General features: G+C 36.0%; 1 protein-coding gene across 1 annotated transcript in view; it reads right to left on the bottom strand.

Moving 5' to 3' along the window:
- The window catches only part of LOC107723561 (G patch domain-containing protein 8-like), a 110,468-nt gene extending 93,198 nt beyond the window's left edge, over positions 1-17,270 (bottom strand). Inside the window, exon 1 of the mRNA XM_016532247.1 lies at positions 16,495-17,270. Coding sequence (XP_016387733.1) covers positions 16,495-16,608 — 114 coding nt within the window. The 5' untranslated portion in view covers positions 16,609-17,270. The remainder of the gene's footprint in view (positions 1-16,494) is intronic.
- Between the last annotated feature and the right edge of the window lie 2,728 nt (positions 17,271-19,998).

The raw sequence follows: 19,998 nt of genomic DNA, 5'->3' as shown, positions 1-19,998 counted from the left end.
ATATATATATATATATATATATATACACACACACACACACATACAAACCATATATTTCTCATGAAAGCAGCATGTATTTATTTCAACTGTCATATTAACACTGCACAAGTGAGCAAGCAGAAGTGTAGGTGCAAGTAGAGTTTTAGCACTGAGCCAATTTTTGCCACACATCATGTACTGGACTGAAAATGCACTACAAACATTTTTACTAGCACAACCTTTTATGCCACATTAAGGGCATCAAATTTAAATAGTATATAGTAATATTAATATTAATAATTAGTAATAAATAGTCATATTAATTATATGAATATTTCATACACTGAACAAAATTATAAATGCAACACTTTTGTTTTCGGCCTTTTGTGTACATAGAATAAGTCTTAGATCTTTGAGTTCAGCTCATGAAAAATGGGGGCAAAAACAAAAGTGTTGCGTTTATAATTTTGTTCAGTATAATAACTATATTGAAATTATTAATTACAATACTTATGAATTAATTTCTTCACTTGCAAGAGTTAAACCCTCAAACTTTAAATTTGGCATAAAACTGCAGGGTGTTTTATTGTATTAGTTAGTATTTTTAGTGTATGATTGTTTTAGCTAAATAATAATAGCATCTAAATATATCTAATTATATTAAAAATTGAGAAAAATATATTCAAGTATCTAAATATAAAAAGAGGAAAATGAGTATACACAATTACATACTAGTTGATACATATATGTTTTATTTATTTTTATTAATTTATTGGTATCAATATTGGGTATCAATATGCACACATGCATACACATATACGTGTACACATACATACACACAAACACACACACACACACACACACACACACTCACTCACACACAATACTGTTACCAATAAATAAACAAATTAAAAGAAAAAATCAGAATGTACCGATATCCCTAAAAATAAGACTACCTGTCATGTTTGATGCACAAACACTACATATTCTATTCAGTAAATCTGACTGAATTCAGACTATTTAATCAGTCTGCTAAACACAAACCTACACTTTGTCATTTGGATTTGGTTGCATGTAGATTAATTACAATTTGGATGTAAATATGATCACCAGCCTCATGTAAATCAGATTACGTAATGATTACGGTAATTCTCAATAGGCAACTCCTGTTAGCCATTTTATAATTTCTGATTGTTGATATTAAATCAGTTTATTTCTTTAAAGCAGAAATGCTATTAGTATGATAGCACAACGTAAGCCTGCTGCTTCAGTTACAAAGCTTTGCTGATGTAATGCTTGTGAGTGCAATGTGAAACAGGCCTTATTCTTGTAACAAAAGTAGAATGAATGTGAGTAAACCCATTGTAAAAACATTCTTATGTAAATTGTTGCATTCAGTTCAATGGGAAAATTTACACAGAATGGATTTACAAAAATTTGTTCAGCTCATGTTTCGCAAATAAGGCCAAATGTGTGAGGGAAAGAATTATTCTAAACCCAAAAGTCTGGATGGTGGCTGGGCTTTTTTTCTTGCCAAGTTATTTATCTTAATGAGAAAGTGGTGCATATATAGAACAGCACAGAGACTTATAAGATGACTGAAATGCTGAGGCACTGATGCATTATGGGTAGTTTCACCAATAATGCTGTTTTATGCTGTTTCAGGTTGAATGCCCACCGCTGCTACTGTGAACTATATATTGGTGCATGTTTGTGTGTCTCAGACTGAAAGCCAGGCCTGGGAGTGGATTTTGCTGTTTTTCCGGAGATGAAGTGATTTTGCCGAAGGCAGTTTGAGTACAGGAAAGTTGGACCCCTCCTGCTGTGCCTTAAAAACGTAAAAACAGAAAGCAGCGGGTCTACACGCACACACTCAATCACTCACATTTGGATGTAATGACTGTGTTTGGGTTTATCTGTGTGAGCCTGATGAGTGTATTGTGAATAACTGAATAGCTCATCAGAGTGTAGAAATGTGCACAAAAAGACACACACACGTCCACATGAAGAGATCCAATCAACACAGACACAGACAAAAAAAAGGCATGACACTCTCATTCATTAGACTAAATAGTCCTTAAAGATTCTCTAACTTGCTTAAATGCTCAGACTCTCCCACTCACATACTAAAAGAGATTAATACATGCAAGAGTATATCTGATTATAAATGTATGTCCTGCCTAAAGCACTTTTCTCACTAAAGTAAGTTAATCAATTAAAACATAAATCTCAGAGGTATTCATAAATATTCATAATTAAATTAAATGAATTTAAATGGATTAAACATACATGAAAAAAGCAGCCGCATTAAAGAAGTGGACTGGAGTCAAAGGGGAAATTTACGTGCCCACTGAGAGTGCCGTTTTTATTTGCATGCACTACGTTGTTACAAATCAAGCGACGATGCAAACAAGACCACAAATTAGTGCTGAACTCCATTTGCATCTTGCAAAATGTATAGTCTATTCTATTATATATTATAATAAAATGCAGTATTATAGTGAAAATAAATTTTTATTAAATTAAATAGATTTTAATAATGACATAGCAGGCTACATATATAAAAAAATACATATACTGTAAACATCAGTTTCCAATTTTTATAGTTTTATTTGCCATCACAGGGCCAGATTTACTGACTTTTTGCACAAACCCTCTTTTGGCATTAAAAAAAAACTACTGTCAAGACACGCAGTAAAAAATGAGCAATGAAAAAGGCATGGTTAACTTTATTGCATGTGCATTTTTAGGAGTTTTCCTCACAAAATCTATGGGAGCAGAGCAATGTTCCCTCTAATCTGCGCGTGTGCAGAAAAAAAAATATGCCGCGCACAGGACACGCAAAAAACTGAGTTGGGAAAGCCATTTGATTGAATTCTAGTAAATGCGAAATAATTGCAATGCTTGGACAAACCACTATAGAGTTGGTGTCGCTATAGAGATAGAACCGGTGAATGCAGTTTACAGATTTCATAGAAAGAGAATGATGTGCTATCCACCTTTTTCTTGCCGTAAATATGGGCACGGCCATTTGTAAATTCTATGGGTCTAGCTTCGTTTTGCTTGATATTGAAAATGGGTGTGTCTTACCATATTATTTTAATGTATTATCTTAATTATGAACACACTGGTTTGTAGTGCAAACAGTTTTTCCGTTTACTGCACTTTGTTATTCTTCTCGTTGTTTACCTATAGCGGCTAATGAACCGGAAGTCTCGCCCATAGGCTTACTTCCACGTTGAAGAAAAAGCAGGATAGAAATCGCATACTTTAATGGTTGGAGATAAAATAGCTCAACACGAGAGCCAGCGCAAATGTAATGACGTGAAATAAAACGTCATCATGTTTTAAAGGAGAGTGGCTTGATTAAGTGGTGGAAATAGTGGATGATGAGCACAGAATGGAAACAAAATGTCAAAATGTCCGCCCAATAGAGAAAAGTTTTGCTTAGCAAGAAAAAATAAATAGAGGGAACATTGGTCACAAACAAGCAGAGCCAGTGGTAATCAGCTGAGTGTAATACAGGCGCAAAATGGGATAAGAGATGCTTTTTTGGGGGGCATCAAATAATTGCACAAATACCAGTAAACTGACTACTGCGAACTTTAGCACATCACGTTGCATGATTTATTTAAATACTATTGTGACCCTATGCTAATTTGCACTGCTCTTGGTAGATTGCGCTGGTCATTATGTAAATGAGATAGCTGCACCTGTGTTCTTTAATTTGCGCATTGTCAGTAAATCAGCCACAGAACTTTCCACTCCCATTGGTGCTTTTATGGGATTGCATGCATTGTCTCATGATAATCTGCCTTGTTTAGTAAATCTGGCCCATAAGGTTAAATAGTCATGGCTTAGTGTTTCAGTCTGTACCTGTAGATGTGTAAAGGGTTAAAATATTTTGTACAAATATACTATCAAAGCCGAGAGTCTGGCAGATTGTCAAGAGCTGGCTTCTGGCCACATAAGAATTCTTTTGCCTCATTATTTAGGTTATTCATGCTGTTCAGATCAAAGAACCCACACATGCACAAACAAACACACAAACCTATTCCCTTTCACATTTAAGCATAAGACACTTGCACAAACAGGATGTCACCTAAATCCATTCAAGGCTGTAAACAGGAGAAAATCAATTGTCCCAAAGCCCAAATGCCATTCAGATACAAACTTCTTCTGGACATTTCTGTGGAGTGCAGATGACAGCAACTCTTCCGACCATCTTACTTTAAGCATGTTCCATGTCAACAGACACACAAATGCATGCACATGTCAAAACAAAACATACACTGTTTCCTGTTTGCTTCCTGATTCCATTCAGAAGGGTTTCCACAGGTGTGCGCATCCTAAACAGACCCCTTTTTATTCTCATGGTCAGACACTGCCACTTTCTGCTTTGCCCTTGTCGACTGACCTCAGTCCAAAAATATAGATAAATGTAAATAAATAATTAAACTTACTTGGAAATGAGGACAGAACTGAATATATAAAACATACAGACAAACACATGCAAAGAGAGAATATCACACCCTCCAGGATCCCGCTGTCACGGTAACCTTGACCCCATGAGTTTAACTATGCCCGATGCAGTGCATTGTGGTCTAGTGGATGCCTTCGAGTCAGCATGGAAAAAACTGTGAGTCATTCTCTTATTGCTGCAAACTGCTAATGTATTATACTGCCTAAGGAAAGCCAGAGGGAAACAGCAGCATATAATAAAACAACAGCATAATTAAATAAGTTATGAGGATAAAAATATATCAGGAAACATATGAATATTGGCTCCATTTAGGAACTGCTGCTAGTTGAAATGAGCTCATACTTACAGCAAACTCATATTAGCTTTGTCAACCTGGGTTTAGCAAACTACTACTAACAAAAACACTCTGACAAGGTATAACTCAATTTATATTCACTGATGCACATATTAATTCAAACAGAAATGCTGTATTGTACATTTAAGAAGTGTTTTTTAAACTTTTTGTAGCCTAAAATATATAAAAGCATCTATGTATAAAAACTATGATAAATATAAAAATATAAAAAATATCAAGTATATTATAAAAGACAATAAAAATTAAATAAGCATATTTTGTATTGTTATTGACTTTACTATAGCAATTTGCTAAAATATCTCAAATATTTAATATCTAAATACACATATTTAAATATATTTAATTTAGTTTGACAGCCCTAAAAAAAATACACCTTGTAAAATAAATATTCTCTGCGTTTTAGTGGTATTAACATTTACAATTAATTTTAAATAATTCATGTTTTTGTAAATGGAAAAATTCCAGCAAACTGATTCTTAAATCTGACACATTAATTTAGAGTTAAAACGATATTTACTTACATAGTAGAAGCATATGATCTATAAATGTGTTTTGTACAGTTCACTTTACATAATTATTACTTTGATAATGATAAACATAATCATACTGTAAAAGTAATAATTACAAAGTCACAAACTGTCAGACGCCCATGTATGGACGTCACTACACCTCACATGGCATAATTACAGATGTTATTGAAAGCTACAGCACAGCCAGTGAGGCTAGTGTGTTTGTGAGTGTTTGGTAAGGGGTGGTGCGAGTGGGATAAAGGATTAGAAAGGGGTTAATAAGAGGTCAAAGAAATTAATTACCTGTGTTTACCCTTGTATGTTTTAATAGAATTATTTCTTCATCAAGCTGATCGGCCAGGATTGTGATTAAGGCCATGCCACCCACAAAGACACACACACAAACACAAACACAATAAGCATTTCATCAGTGTTCCTTCATTCCTGTCTGAAAAAGGAAAGGAATAAGAGTGCTAAGGGTGTTGAGTACAGCAAACAGACCAGCTGTATAAAAACTGCAGACGTGCATTCAATCTCTGCAGGAGATCATAAATCCCAGTTATGATGAATGAAGCAGCTTAATAACACAGTGTGAAGTGGGTAATGAGCAGCACTTCTAATCATATAGTTTATAATCAACAAACAGGCTGCACACGTTGAAGCTACTGTTGAAACTTGTGTCACTGCGAGTGTGTGTGTGTGTGTGTGTGTGTGTGTGTGTGTGTGTGTCTGTGAGTGCATAACACAGTGTGAAGTGGGTAATGAGCAGCACTTCTAATCATATAGTTTATAATCAACAAACAGGCTGCACACGTTGAAGCTACTGTTGAAACTTGTGTCACTGCGAGTGTGTGTGTGTGTGTGTGTGTGTGTGTGTGTGTGTGTGTGTCTGTGAGTGCAGTTCATTTGAGGGCAACTCTGTTCACTTATGCAATTAACACAAACAGGAGATTTCCTAAGAGAGTGCTTGAGTGTGTTTTGATTAGATCAATAGACTCTCATTTAGCTACATGACATCAGGAGAGTTTGCTCACTCTTTTCCTGTCGCATTATTCTCTCTATCTTTAGTTATATTATATATTATATTATAAATTAAGAAATGCAAAAAAATTTAAATAAATATATACACACATACATACATATGCACATATAAGATGTGACATCCCATTTTGGTGTCTGTATTAAATAAAATTTACAAAAGTATAGTATTTATTAGTATTTAATAGATATTTATAGGTCACTTATTCTGACCTGTACTTATTAAAATATTTAAAAGAAATGTTATCATGCTAAATTTATTATATTTTAAATGATTCAAAACTTCTTGCTGACAAACAGGTAAAATCTAGTGGATTGAAGGATAGTGGCAAAGATTGCTAATGATTTCAATTGACAGTTATTTAGTATTGGGTGGGGGGTGGGGAGCTGCATTGTGATCCTTAAGTCTTTTAATGTCATCTAATGATTCTGGTTTTAAATATGCCTGATAAGACTTTTTGGTGTATAAACTATTTTTGCACTGAATGACATTTTTGTATTCTGTAATTCATGGTAAAAAATAAATAAAATAATTATGATAGCCTTTATTTTTTGCTTAGAAAAAATACAATTAAACATTCTAATGTCCAGGGGAAAAACTTAAAGATGTATTAAACTTTTATTGTTTTGATGCTTGAAAAACACTTTTTGCCTGACCCATATATATTAATTAATATTAATATAAATATTCAAATCAACAAACTTTTACTTGTAGCAGATTTTTATTCAAAGAAGTTTTTTTACCAGCAGAAAAATTTACCAGCCATAAATATTTTCCAGAAAACGTTATTTTGCATTATTTGTAATGTCACTATGACAATATTTAGCTGTTTATTCCCCTATAAGGCTACCAGCCAACTGGCAAGTCATTGTATTTTATTTACTTGAGAAAGCCAATTTTTACTCACATTTGGTTCTTGTCAAGTGTTAATTTTGTACCCAGACTTCCACCTACGATTAAATTAGCAAGCACAGTTAGTCAAGATGCTTAATGGATAGCAGAGGCGCAGAGCAGAGATAAGGTGATTGATACAGTAGTTAAACTGATGATTAGTGAGCCTGTATGCTTTTTTGGTGCCTGCTGTGACAATGCAATTACTGTTCCCTACATCTACTAATAACCACTGAAATATCTTCTGAGGTAAACGGGTTTCCTCAGAAACGTGTGCATGAAAACAGCTGCTGTGAAGTAGTGTCCAGGGAGACAAAGCTTTCTGCTGGAGAAGGGAATGTTTGGGATTGGCCCAGTAAATTGAAGTATAGTTTATTTTAATGTCTGCAAGAATAAAGAGGAAAGGAAAAGCATGAATAATTCTGTTATTAAGCAGCGTCGGCTCTCATTCTACTGATTTGGATGCTGAAAAATACAGAGAATGAGTCTCCCTCCACTCTCAAAGTGCCATTATTATTTTGTTTCTGCTGTATTAAATTTATCCCTTTGCAGCCTTATCAGCCGAATTAAAATTAGCTTGCTTGTTGTACCATCACTGACTGTATTCCTCAGCTCCTCACTTTTCTTCATCGCCCACTAAAATCCACACACACACACACACATTCTCTCTGGAGAAATCTTCTAGTTCATAGATTACAGTTCATAGATGGCAGCCGTATTGACAGTGACAGGTAGCATAACTCATATTAAAACCTCTCTCTTGAAGTTTGTTTATAGCAGGTTACTGTGTGGCTAAATGTCAGAACACACTGTCTGAAAAATCTCCAGGCTTTAATTAGTACTCTCAACGGATGGTTTCTGCTCAGCTTTGTACTCAAAATTAGAGCTCCACAACTACTTCATGCATACATTCACAACAACAGCAACACACACACACATAACTGTGATCCACTACACAGTAATTTATCTTGACACACAAATCATGAATTAAGACACATAGCTCTGGAAGAAAAACAGTACACTGCACAGTATATTGGATATATTGGTACCATATACATTACTGGCTGATATTAGATTAATTGGTAACAGGATATTTAATTTAGTTTCGATTACCTCTGCCATTATGTAACGCTCACTTAAGGTTAATCTTTAAAAACACTAATAATTTAACAACACTGCAATCTTTAGCAAATCTCATTAATGTGAGAAAAAGTTAATATCCATTTTTCATAACGTACATATCGCTGGTCCACACAATGGTGGTTATTTCAGGTTGGGGACATTTAGTCTTCACCTTCACCTCACAAACCTGTCAAACACAGTCCATCTCTAGCCACAGAAGTGCTCACATTTTCCTTCTCTCATTCTTTTCCAATCATTTGATGCAACAAAAAATGTGGTCTATCAAGGGAACCACACAACTTCCACCTTCACCTCTGGCAATGTTATCCCCATGACAACAGACTTACTGTAGCAATTCACTGTTACTACTACTGTAGTAACCGGCCTCCCAACTTCACCTAGAAAAGATTTTTACTCAACACAAGAACACACAACCTATAAGCAATTAAGCATAACCTCGAGCGTTAAAAAAAAAAAAGTAATAATAAAATAATATAAATCTCATTCAAAATTTTGGGGTCAGTAAGATTTTTTTAATGCTTATGAAAGAAGTATCTTATGCTCAAAAAGACCGCATTTATTTGATCAATAATACAGTGAAATAGTAACATTGTGAATTATTACTACAATTTCAAATAATTATTACATCATTACAAATATTTACAAATTACAATTTATATTTTAATATATTTTAGAGAAAAACGTTTGAAAAATGTTGGAAAAATGCAAAAATGGCATCTGAAATATGGCTGTCTATGGTTTTTGGACACCGCCAGACTGAGATGGATCAGTGGATTGAGATAACTTCAATGATATTCTTGCTTATCTTGTTTATCAGCATTGCATTCATTCCTCAAATGAAGCTTATCATTAACCATTATTCTTAGAAAAGATTTTCTTGAAAAGACAGAGAGGGAACAAGGCACTTTAGAGACAGATGTGAAAGCATTCCTCTCTCCCCCTCCCTCTCTCTCCTCTAGACCCATTTAGAAACACTTACAGGCCATTAACAATCATTTCCCCTGATTAGAATGGCCTTTGAGTGCCTGGACAAATTGCTTTCAAACATGTTCGAAAATCCTCAAGCCATTTAGACTGTGTATTTGCCGGTACCCAGCAAGACCCATTCTGTCATTCTCTCTGCCTCTCACCAACCTTGTTAAAACAGTGTGAGGCTGAGATACTTTGAGTTGCGTCAGCCTCAGGCACTCTCTCTCTCTTTCTATTTCATTCTATCTTCTACCTCACCTTTCTTTTAATTCATTGCATAATTACAGTAAGTGAGGGCCATTAATGAACATCCAATTCTGCCTACGGTTTGAAAACAATGGATTCTCGTCTATTGTTACTTCCTCCCATGCTATATCAGGATTTTTTTCAGATTAAAGGCAAAAAGACTAGAGGCACAGGGAACTGCTGTAATGTGCCGCTGTGTGTATGCGAATGTAGGATGACCTCTTTGATTAATTAGACTCTCATAAAGCATTTAATCAGTTAATCGGGCAAATTAGCGCTGCAGAAATGACCTACAAAAGTGTTTAAGTAAAAAGGGTCCATCTGTGTGAGTTAAGCGAAGTCTTTGTGTTTGTGTGCACGCTTTTGTTTGTATTTTTCTGCACCGTAAGCCGAAAGGAGAGAGTGATTCATTAGCCTTCCTGTGTGATTAGAGCTCCCTGGCCGTGTTAACGTCAGGACCCCAACACAAAGAGTTTCAGACAGGCAAACTCAGAGGACGGCTGCAGCTGGGCCTGGGGCTGAATATTGAATGCCGACTGCTACACTCCATTAGCACAGCAACAGCGCTAAAGCTCCTCAAAAAGAGCTGAGCTAAGTACAGCAGTAGCCACTCATTACCAGAATGGCCGGAATCATTAGTAAGCCATTTGCATTGTAAGATAGAGAGAAAAAGAACAAATAAAGTATCAAATTAACCTTTAAACATTTGAAACACAACTTATTATCAAGCCATATAACAGCACCTAACTATAACATTACATACTGTATACTGTAACGCTGAACCACATAATCACATGCCAAAAAAGATACCAAAGCTTGTAAACTGAGGTAATATAACAGGGCAAGGTGATTTTTATGCATATTGAGTGAAGTCATAGAGCAATAAATATATATATATATATATATATATATACATACTGTTCAACCACTTCTTATATACAGTATATTCAAAGTGGTCAACCGATATATCGGCCAATACTTGGTGTTTTTCAAATATAGGCATCGGCCGATAATTATTTCTGTTGCCGATGTGTTCAAGGCGGGACTTTTATTTTGACTGTGCTGAGACAGGTACCTCCTCACATTCTCCCTCTTCATTGTTAGCTGTCGCCATTTAACAGTTCTGCCTGATACCGATAGAAGTCCGTCTAATAATCAGATAGAACTGTTAAACAAAGGAGGTATACAAAAAAGATATTATAATGATTGCTTTTATATTATTAGTATTAGAAAGGTAAACATTATAATACTTTCTCGATTACCATCAGCATTCAGCAAATATGCATTTACAAATCTTTGAATGTCTAAAAAACATTTAATTTCTCAAACCTTGCCGACTTAATCGAATCCGGCTATGAGATCTTGTGAAGTGTGCATTTGTATCCTGCATGATCGCATGTAGTCTGTGTGATGGTCGGCCCGTGCAAATTGAATGCGGACAAACATTAAACGCGTGATTTCAAACTATGCTGCGCTTTATCTATTTGCCCGCTGTCATATTCATGTAATTTTCACTGTGTGCTGTATGAAATAATGAGTGTTACCTTGGTTTTATTTGAAAAAATATGATTCCCAGCGCACACAAACGTCCCAGATTACTGAGTGCCCTGTTGGTTGCAGTGTTTACTTCCTTTTTATTTATTTACATTTTTAATATTTCTTTATTTTGTGAAAAATACTGTAATAGGATTACAGAATCAAAATATGTTTATTTTACTTTTTGTTTTTTTTTTCAAATTATTTCAAATTTCTTAAATCTATCTATCTATCTATCTATCTATCTATCTAGCCTTTATTTCGGCCATCAGCCACCCTGCTCTCTAAGATATCGGCTGTCAATATTATATATATATAGAGCAAATATATATATATATATATATATATATATATAAACATAGAGCAAATATATATACAGTATATAGCAACTAAGACTTCTTACATCTGGACTCATTTTACTACAGTATACGCTCATTAGTGTGTGTTTGTAGGGTGCACTTGGACAACTGCCTCTCCACATGACAGCCCTACGGGCCAAAAGACTTAGGAGCACCTGCTCGTTTTTGTTAATTAATTTCTTTATTTGGTACTGTGTCAAAAATGCAAGTTGTGCCATCACAGATAACAGTTTCTCTGGCAGCTCTTAACAAGCATGATATAAGTTGACTGGCAGCAGTTCAGACGAATTTAAGAACTAATATGCAAGTAGCATGAACAGCAAACTCCATAATCTGTAACTACATTCTAGCAATGATATATCCTTGTTAAATAAGAAGACATTAGGTAGCCAGTGGTTTTCAAATCACCCTGACATTTCCTGACCATAACACTCATGAGTCATTAAAGGTCATCTGACTAGTCAGGTAAAACATGAAATGGTGACTGCTGCAGCTAACGTCATGCCATTATGATCCATTGTAGAACTATTGCTCAGACCTATAGCATTGAGCATGGTACAATTATGTAAAAACACTTAATGGGTCAATGATGTATGTCCACAATAAATAAAAAATCTTTGAAGGGAAAGAAAAAGCTAGTTTGAAATACATTTGCCAGATTCTCCGAAAATTACTCTTTGTACTCTTGTTGGTTTCATTCGGTTTTGAAAAAGCATTTTTGGACCAAGAAAACATTCATGTGGTGTAACCAAGTAAACAAAATCATTTTTCTCTTGTGGGAATACATGTGGGGGCACACATTTTAATCATTATTTCCAACATGCATTTTGGTCGCACCACATGACTTTGATTTTGTTGATAAAAGTTCAAATGTTAGTTAAAATAAGTGAAGCATTTTTGTTAAAAATATACACCACCATTCAAAAATTTGGGGCCATTAACATATATTTTTTTAAAGAAATTATTAAAATACTTCTGCTCAGCAAGGATGCAGCAAATTAATAAAAAAACACAGTAAAGACATATTATGTTACAAAAGATTTCTATTTTAAATAAATGCAAAGAAAAAGAAAACCTGGGTGATCCCCCTGAAAAATTGCAAAACAAAACAAAACGTTGCACTCAAAGCCATGAAGAAATGCCTCTTTATCTCAGCAGCAGCCAACACAAACCGACAAGTCCCTTCGCTTTAATGCAATAGCTGTAATGTTTTAGAACTAATTAAAACTCATTGCCTCTGCACATAAATTGAGCATTTGTGTCTCACTCATGCAGGCAGAGCTATCAACATATGCCTCTTCAGTGGTATACATGTTTTAAAAATGTGGTGGGAGACGGCAGTTTGGAATGCAAACCGGGTCCCTGCTGCAGCTCAACATCAAACATTCACACAGCGTTATGGGCGGAGTGAGAGGGAATAACCCAGATACTGAGCAAGTTCAGCATAAGATCTGTTTGGAGCCTCTCCACAAAAAGCGGAGATGGAGCCCCATAAGATGAGCTTGATGATACTGGGTGAACCACAGGGCATACGAACAGGTGTTGACTGCTGTAGCAGAAAGCTAATTCAAATACGTACTCTGGGACACCTCACTGAGAGTGAGACATTCCAGTCCAATGAGTTAAACAGGAGACTCAATGATGGGGAACATTTGGTAAGGTTTAGTTTTGGTCTTTAGGCAATGCCAAGGGAAACGCAGGAAGATTCAGCTGTTTTTGCTGTTCTAAAGACTTTTATGAGCAGAATCTGCACAGAATCTCTCATTTATAGCAATGTATGCTGGTCTAGGGGGAGAAAACTTGGATTAACCCCTTTGAGGGGGTCAAAGAATACATAAAAAATGCAATTCATACATACAGTGACTGTATCTCTTCTATGATGAGTATGTGTTTATTTCTAAACCAAATTCAATTTAAAAATGTTAGAGGCATAGAGTCAAAAATGTAAAAAATTATTTATTTATTTTATTATTATTATTATTATTTATTTATTTTTTTTTAAGGAAGAAAAAAGAACAGCCTATATTCGAAAATGTGCTGTCAAATGCAGAGATAAGGTGCAGTTTTACCCTTGAGGCATCCAGTGCGTTTTAAATTAATTTGTTTCTGTAAACTTCAGAATATGTGGAAGACTGAAGTAGTCCTAAGAATAAGGCTATAATTAACATTTTTCACAATTAGTTAATCTTGGCAGCTGTCATAGTAACAACCCAACAAAAACTTTCCAGAGAGTTCCACCTGTAATGCTCATTTCATATTCAAATATGTTAGCCAATCATAGCAGTGGGCATTTACACTGAAGTCTCACAGAAGACACGCCCTTTCTAATGGAGAGATCAAATCAAAGGACAAAATTTATGATAGAAAATGTATAGACCATTTATAATCAAAATTATGACCGTTTTTGATTAAAATACATCCTAAGATTATAAGTGCACCTCAGAAAACAATTAAAAAAATTAATTTCAAGACCCATGAACTGGCACGTGTTTTAAACTAGATTTTTCCTTTTCTTAATTGCTGACAACATTATACTGTATATTATTGAACCTTGAACAAAAACCTGACACCTATGCACCAGTGAGGTGCCCTCTAGTGCTGGGCTAGAGAACAACTGAAACTTGACATGCCCATTTTTTTTAATCACCACCAATGTTTCTTCCTCCATAAATTAAAATCGTTCTCAAAGCTTTCTTTTGGCCTTCACATCTCCTAATCTTTTTACACAAAGCACCCTAAATGTTGCATAGTGAAGGGATTATTATGTTATAGACATTTAGCAAAGCTTAAATGATTTATTGCATATCTGACATTTTGGGAGCACATCACTGCAACATATGCAAACGATTATTAATGTGCATGTGATGTAAGACAACAGAGGCTGTCATTCAGAGCAGCTGAGAAACCCGAGCATGTCATTCTGCAGTCTGTGTTCATTTGAATATGTGCCTGCCCTGCATGAGCGTGTGTGCGTGTCCTCCACATGCTTTGAGTTAGAGTGAACATGGCTCTCTGATTTAAGCTGGAGCAAATGCACCCATCACAACAGCTGCTCTGAAATTACCCATCAAAACTATCACCACTGAGCCCCGCTTCTTTCCAATCAGCCAGCAATGTCTGCCAGTCCAGTAGGGCAGTCCAAATGAAACACACACACACACACACACAGACACACACACACTCTCACTCTTCTCTCTCTTAAGTTACAAGGTACAACAGGTACAAGTCTCAATTTGCGTACTTATGCCGGTCTTTGATTGTGCACAAGTCTTCATTAGCATACATAATTTTCCTAACAGTAAAAGGCCTGGACCGGACACAAAGTTTAGGTACACCAGCACAGCCTCAATTAAGCATGTGAATGGAATGGATTATAACGCTGACTGAAATGGCAGGTGAAACTGCCAGGACAAGACAAAAATGTTTTCTTTCCCTCTGCTCTCATCTCTTGGTTCTATCTGCTCTGTAGAAGCACTAAACATGTCCTGTTATGTCCTTAATTTACCTCATATAAATTCTGGTTTACTGCAAGCTCTTTTTGAAGCATTAAATAACAAAAGGAAACTTTAAAGTCATTCAATATGCTGACTAAAAACAACTATAATATCGTCAGCATAAGAGGCCAGTGATGCCCTCCAAAGAATTAGGGTGATGATACACGGAGCAACTTTTTTGAGCAATGTTGCTTGGGCACGTTCCCATTGAAAATGGGCAACAATTTCTATCTGGATTCTTTAGACCGGGCGTGAGCCCTGTGTCTCACCTGGTTTCCCACTGACGGAAACATTGCCCAGCAACACTGCTCAAAAAGTTGCCCCATGTATCATGACCTTTACACATACATATGGATGACAAAAAAACACTACACAGCAAAATTATTTTTTAAAAGTTGTAAAACAAACAAACCAAAAAAAATTTTTACTTACTGGAGTATGTTTATAAGAAAATACAATTTTAGTCTTACTACTAAATTTTATGTCAAATTAAATGTGCTACATGCTATTTGCCTTTGTAATTTGTGAAATTTACCAGCAATTTCTGAAAGAAAATTGTTTCAAAGTATACCCTGTAATTTTTTTTTATGTAAATAAAACAAATATTTTTGGAGTATGTTTATCAAAGAAATACATAAAAAATAAAAATACAATTTTAGTTTTTCTACTTCATGTCAAAATGTCATGTTTAATTCAATGTGTTACTTGCCATTTCTTTGTAATTATTTGTGCAATTTCTAAGTGAAAACTGTTTCTTTTACTTTTACTTTTTTTGAGTAAGGGACATGGATTCACTTGTAGTTTGTGATAAAGTAATAACAGTACGACCTCAAATATGACAGACATTTCAGGAAATAAAGTTAGATCTGTTTTCGTATGGTTAGGACCATCAGAGAATTTCCCATTCAGTTGCTGAAGCTTGTAAACATGCCGTTGTGACATCCATAGGTGGGTCAGTACCAGAATAGTGAGGTCAAAGTTTAACATATAGCTCAATCTGAGCCAAACAGAGCAAGACCTGCCATCAGTCTCTGTTAGGAGAGCGTCAGGGGTCTGTGATCACAGCACAAATAAAGTCACAAATGCCTCGTGGACTCACAAGCCTGACATCATCTGAGATATAGGCTATGCAGTGATGCCTTACACATTACATACATAAAGTCCCTCATCCATACTACATAAAACACAATGTTTTTAGGATTTCACTGTCTAATGCAAATTACAAGTGTAAGTCATGTTGATGACATGAGTTAGCTCATTAAATCCTCTCGTTTCCATTTTATTCAAAGGTGTTCCCACTTAGTAGCCTATATGGCCATCAAAAAAGTATATGTCCAGATTTTGCTGTCACGTGCGTTTTATAAACATACTTTAACTGAGACAACTAAAACGTAAAACCAATCCAAACCAACAAAACGTGCTTAATAAGTTCCTAATAGCGCATCGTGGCGATATCTTTAATAAACAAAAACGACGATTGAGTAGTATTACCGGTGATTCGCCTCCGGTGCTTTTGCAGAGCGGACCCCGGAAAACTCCTTTGATGCTCCGGTAGTGTCCATTCCTGAGATGCGTGGAGCTGATCACAAGGTAGTAGCACGCCATCCGGTCCAGCGGCACCCATGAGCGGGCTCCAGGGACGACCAGGCGTGCAAGTTACTTTGGAGGTGATCTCGCAGGGGTTTCACCGAGTGGAAGTAGCCGGAGGACGTCTCTGTGCGCTGGTCCGGTCGCTTCAGTCAGTAGGCTACTGGACGGCGTTACAGGACACGCAGATAAAATACGAATCTGCTGTGATTGCTAATCGGAAACACTGTCCCATATTTCTGTCACATCCTCTGTCTGTTTTCCTCTTTAAGAAGAGACAAGCACCTGCTCTCCAGCCCAGACGTCGTTACTGGATGTTGCTCTGGAGTTGCCAGGATTGTTCAGTTCCACAGACTCAAGCGTTTATTGTTTATATCCAATACAAGAAACACTTCAACTGAGGTCATGTCCTCCTCAAACACCCTCCAAAAAGTCACGTCTGTAGAGTGATGTGAAAATACACATTCCAGTGCTAATTCAGTAGCCTACTGTGGTACTTTTTAATCTGAGCGATGTTTTAGCTCGCGTGATTTCAAACCAGTGAGCGCATGTCTTCAATTGACCGGTCAACTCTCTCACGAATTTGCTGGATGTCCGATCGCAGGTGCTCTATCCCTTCGCCGAAACGATCCGCGCTCTGAGCTGAGTCCAAATGAGTGTAAAGCAGAGGTTTCCTCTGTTTCTCTCTCTCTCTCTCTCTCTCTCTTTCTGCTAAGGAGGGATTTGAGGGAGAGTAATAAAGCTTTCAGCGGAACGTGGGCAGTTTTTTGGCGCTGCAATGCAATCAGTGCGTTAAGCCTTTTACCATCTATCTATCTATCTATCTATCTGGTTAGTCTGTGTTCACTGTGTAAATGTGTTAACTTACAAATAATACACTGTATGGTTAATCTTAGCAGGGCAGGAAACGTATTGATTTAATATAGTGTATTTTATTTAATAATAATTAAATAAAAAACTATAATAGCTTACTTAGATACGTGCAGTTGTTGTTTATGGAGCCATTTCTGCCAGTGGGTTCGTAAGCACAAAGTAAGATTATAAATTAGTCAGGGCGCCCATTTTCATCTGAGGTAAACTGACGTTCGCAAAAGAAATCGTCTCGACCCCTAGAGGACGCAGTTCGAAGTTCCACGAAAGGGAAATATAGTTTTTGCTTGAAGAGGTAACCAAAGCAACAGTAGGCCTACATTATCGGGAAGGAACACCGTCAAAACACAAGCGAATTTACATTTACATTTACACGGTTTAAAAGTCCAATCTGAATGAAAATGCTCAACTGAATCAAACACCTCAATTGGAATAAAAAAGCCCAAACCGATTGAAGTTTCAATCGGGTTGAGAGGGGTTGGATAAACCTTTTCTAATCCGTGTGATAGGCCATGTAAACACTTGATCTGACTGAAAACCGAAATTGTAAAGTTTTGCGCATGTGCAAATGACTGTCGTGTCGATCTAAAATTATCTTTCCACTCATCGTCTGTGAAGTGGTGCAAGGTAACCTTGTGCCACAAGTGCTTGCTTCGAACTTTCATCTAAAGTCGTGTTGTTTTGGGCGGGAATGGTCGTTTTTACTGTTTGATTAATAAAAGCATCATTGCATAAAGCTTCATGTGTTTGTTGTCACGTTATCACTTCAATGTTTTTTATAGAATTTATCATAAAAACGTTTGGGTTTGTTTAAAAATTGAAAATATAGTTGATGTTACTGTGCTATAAAGACTATTTGAGATCACCTTTTCACAGACTGATGACTAGTTTTAACAGTTGTTAACATAATTTTTTATTCATTTTTTTCATTAATGTACATTTATAACACTATACTTTGTGTTATATTACCTTAATGTATATAGTTAACACTGCTGCATAGATGTTTCTAATACAAAGTCTTAGGGAGTGACGGAAAATTCTTCTTCCGACCAGTCTCTCTATATTTTCTCCTATTTTGTAAGGTTATAGAAACGCTATCATGCATTTTTTTTTCTTTTGCTATTGGAGCGCAAAAATTATATTTGTAGTAGTTTCTGTTCACCACTATAGAAGTTTACCCAACTATGATGGCATCTGCTTCTGGGAACCCCCTGAAATGTGAAAAGGGTCCATTAAATTCCATTTAAAAATGTAAATCCCCCTGAAAGTCATGTATAAATTGTATAAATTGCACACTGCCTAATCTTACCCTTACAAAATGACTTTAGGTGGTGCATCTATCTAGGTTGATTTAGTCACATAAAATACAAATTTTGACTTCAATAAAACCTGTCGATTTAGATATTACCAAAGGAAGCAAATTTTTAGGTTTCTTTGGCCAAAACTCTGGTATAGGCCTAGTCAGCATAATTAGCAATTGCACTACAATAAACTGCCATTTAAAATTAATACACTCTTTCAGATATGCTACAGTAGCAAATTAAAGTAATTTAAAACCATTGAAAAAGTAATAAGAAGTGTAATGCTGGCTGCAGGGAGCACTTACTGGAACTGTCCACTGACTGTGGTGCTGAAACCAAAGAAACTCCTCAGGACGAGATAGAAATCCTGTAACAATTCATTGTACTTAAGAGTAATGAAAGCAACACCTTTTTTTGGCCGGAGGTCTGGAATATAGATGCAAGTCAGCACGTCTTGACTTCAGCAGACTATACTGTGCCATCAGGCAAGGTCATTATGTTCCCCTAAAATGGGTTCAATCGATCTTAATGAGCTTTTGTGAAGGTGATTTTTTTCAACATGCAGGCTCAAGACTCTTTCATTCAATAATACATGGATTACCCAAGTAAGCAAATCTTGCACTGGCTTATTCAAACAAGGTTTTATTGTATCCGTATAAGGTTTAAATGTACCAGTTAGTGCTTGTTTTTATTTGCACAGGAAACCCTTATTTTCCTAGCAGATCACATTGTAAATTACAAATTGCCATCTGTTGATCAAAACAGTCTCAAATGTGAACTTCACAAGTCGCTGTGGATAAGAGCATCTGCTAAACACTTTAAATGTAAATGTAACACTAGTTTTTCTCTCTCACCGGCTCTCTGACTGTGTACAAGTTAAACAAATTTTTTTGCAAGTATACAACACAAATGTGTTATCATAATGCACAGGAGTCACTGAAGTTACTGTGTGCTTCAGCAGCACTCTGAACTGCTGATGTGCCATTATCTCCAGGGTAATTCTTTTGTGTACATTTAAAAAAGAAGCAATACCAAATACCAATTTCCCATTATGAAAAGATGCCCATGCAATCATTATGAAGCAAAGACTTGTCTGTCTTTTAAAAGAAAAAGGCTCTTTGAATTGTATTCATGAGTTACTGGATATCTAATCTTTGTAAGTTTTGCCCCCAGCTGGGTTCTCGTCTCCTATTCTCTCACTCTCATTCAACCCCTTCACTCTATCTGCTCTCTTTTT

The sequence above is a fragment of the Sinocyclocheilus rhinocerous genome, unplaced genomic scaffold, assembly GCF_001515625.1.
Source record: "Sinocyclocheilus rhinocerous isolate Xijiao unplaced genomic scaffold, SAMN03320098_v1.1 scaffold241, whole genome shotgun sequence".
NCBI classification, from domain to species: Eukaryota; Metazoa; Chordata; class Actinopteri; order Cypriniformes; family Cyprinidae; genus Sinocyclocheilus; species Sinocyclocheilus rhinocerous.
The sequence above is the reverse complement of the archived record's forward strand: the minus strand, read 5'-3'. Positions and strand labels throughout refer to the sequence as shown.